The 2,599-nt window shown below is 40.6% G+C and overlaps 1 protein-coding gene across 1 annotated transcript in view; it reads left to right on the top strand.

Annotated features, from left to right (window-relative positions):
- Window positions 1-475: 475 nt before the first annotated feature.
- EXOSC3 (exosome component 3) overlaps window positions 476-2,599 on the top strand; it is a 4,830-nt gene continuing 2,706 nt past the window's right edge. The window contains exon 1 of the mRNA XM_023760345.1: window positions 476-645. Within this exon, the coding sequence (XP_023616113.1) occupies window positions 566-645 (80 nt within the window). The 5' untranslated portion in view covers window positions 476-565. The remainder of the gene's footprint in view (window positions 646-2,599) is intronic.

A 2,599-nucleotide genomic window follows, 5' to 3' on the forward strand; every position in this document is an offset into this window, starting at 1 on the left:
GGAGATCCTGGCCTATAAGGGATGAGGACTGTGAGACATGGTAATTGTCTTCACAATCCCAAAGGCCAGGGAAAACCAGGCTTATCGTCAGGGGCCCCAAAGAGCAGAAGCAGGCTCTGAGTGGATGTCACAGGGAGTTAAATTTCTCTTAGAATAAGGAAGAACTTTTCATAGAGGGAACATTGTCGAACATTGAAGTGGCCTTCCTGATACAGAAGAGGTATGGGCTACCAGCTCAAATGAACAGACTATTAGAAGCTGTAAACCTGAGAGTTATATGATGTGGTTGTTTTTCTTTTACCGAAAGTGGTGTACGACCGTTTATTGTAAGATGTGTATTAATTTGTAAATTAGATTTCAAAATTAGATATTTCCTAAATATCTCCAATGACAAACTTTAGTAACCATTAAGGACTGGCTGAAGATATCTTCCAAGATACTTGGAAAATGATGGGTCATTTATGGTTTTTCTCTATGATTTCTTTTGTATTGTAGTATGTCCCAGTGAAAGGAGACCATGTGATTGGCATAGTGACGGCTAAATCTGGAGATATATTTAAAGTCGATGTTGGAGGGAGCGAGCCAGCGTCTTTGTCTTACTTGGCATTTGAAGGTGCAACTAAAAGAAACAGACCAAATGTGCAGGTAATGATAGGAAACTTTGGTTTCAAAAAAGGAAAAACATCCAAATATTCTGAAGGCTACCTGAATGTCTCCAAAGTCTGACTATTTTCCCAGTTTTATAGGATGACCTCCCAGCATCTGTGTGATCACTCTAGGCTACAAGGGTTCCTCATGTTGCTTCAGCTCTGGGACTGGAGTCACGTACTTATGTTACATTTGCTATATGGGGGGTTGTTTAATCTCTATTGAGTTGAAAGGTTTTATCTCTTCTATTGTTATCTGTTTTGTCCACATCCACTGGACAAGGAAGTAAGCCATAGGCTTAGGGAGGAAGGAGGAATACCTGGTAAGTGGTGCAAATTGCCATATCAGCCATCCATCTTTCCTGATAGTACGTCCGGGAACTGTCATCTCACAACTTCAGTCACATCACTGTTTTCCAACAATTCCTTTTGGTTGTTTCCTCGTTTTCTACTTGGGCTTTTCAGGTCGCGACACTCTTCCTGTCCACGCAAGCCAGAAATTTGGTGGTTTCTTTGCCCCTTATCACTCACCTTCCAGGTGTCTTTTGTTGCTTAATCTTACTAATCTATTTGACTCTATCTTTAAGTCCACCCTGCATCTCCATTTTGCAAGTTCAGGCCCTAGATACCCTTGACTGGAGTTGGCTGATTTAACATCCCTGCCTGTACACTTTAACCCCTCCATCCAGGCATTTGAGAGCCTACAGCCTCTCACACTCCACTTTCTTCAAAGCCTACAGGTTTCCTTGGCATTATACTCCAAAAGTCTTCCCTTTTCCATAATTATATCTCTACACAGCTGTGCATGAACCACACTGAACTATTTAACAGCAGGACTGAACTCACAGTGCGCTGCCCTTGTTTGCTCATGCTGGTTCTCTGGATTGCTCTATCCCCTTTTCAGCCTGTGGAACACATACTCATATTGTAAGACTCGGGCCAAATACCACCACCTCTATAAAACCATTCCTGACTTGCAATCACTTTTTCTCAGAGCTTTGAATGAAGTTTATTGTTTATATGTACATCCCCACTGCCCTCAAGACCAAATACTTATGAAAGGCAGAGAATGTTTGTTTCTAGTTCCTATAGTCACCAACTTAACAGGTAAACAAGTTCACTCTCAATGTCTCTAGTTTCATCATTTTGAAGTTCAACTCTTGTGAAGTTTTTAAATCTTGCATGGAGAAGTGTCAATGAATTGCCATTGTTCCATTTTGCTTTGAATAACATGCATGCCAGGAGTTTCTTCTATCCATCTATCTTCTGTAATTCCCTAGAGCAGAGCTACCTAATAGCACTTTCTGTGATGATGCTAATGCTTTACTTCCACAATGATTAGTATGGTAGCCCCTAGCCACACATGCCTGTTAAACACTTGAAATATGGCTAATTCAACTAAGGAACTGAATTTTAAGTATTTAATTTTAATTAATTCAAAAGTGAGTTAAAATTACTATTTGTGGGTAGATGGCTACCACATTGGACAGTGTAGCTCTAGAGGGTATTTATATTTTGGCTTTGTGATGGCTCCCAGTCTAGGGATTTCCTGGTGGGTTAAGGGGGAGGGTACAGCCCTAACCGGCCTTTGTTTAAGACCCAACTCCAGAGTGACTGCGAATCTTGGCATGTAGTCAGTTCCTCAGCTACAGAACTGTAGGTGGTTGGCCTTGCTGTTATGGAAATAACGACTATAAAATGGTTACTGTTTTAAATTATCATTGTAGGTTGGAGATCTCATTTATTCCTCTCTGTAAAAAAATCAATAAAATATATTTTTAAAAAAGGGGGGGGGGAGGGTACATGTGTTAATGCTGCCTTTGTTTAAGACCCAACTCCAAAGTGACTGCGAATCTTGGCATGTAGTCAGTTCCTCAGCTACAGAACTGTAGGTGGTTGGCCTTACTGTTATGGGAAATAACGACTATAAAATGGTTACTGTTTTAAAATTA

This window comes from Myotis lucifugus, unplaced genomic scaffold, assembly GCF_000147115.1.
Source record: "Myotis lucifugus unplaced genomic scaffold, Myoluc2.0 scaffold_180, whole genome shotgun sequence".
In the NCBI taxonomy this organism is placed as follows: Eukaryota; Metazoa; Chordata; class Mammalia; order Chiroptera; family Vespertilionidae; genus Myotis; species Myotis lucifugus.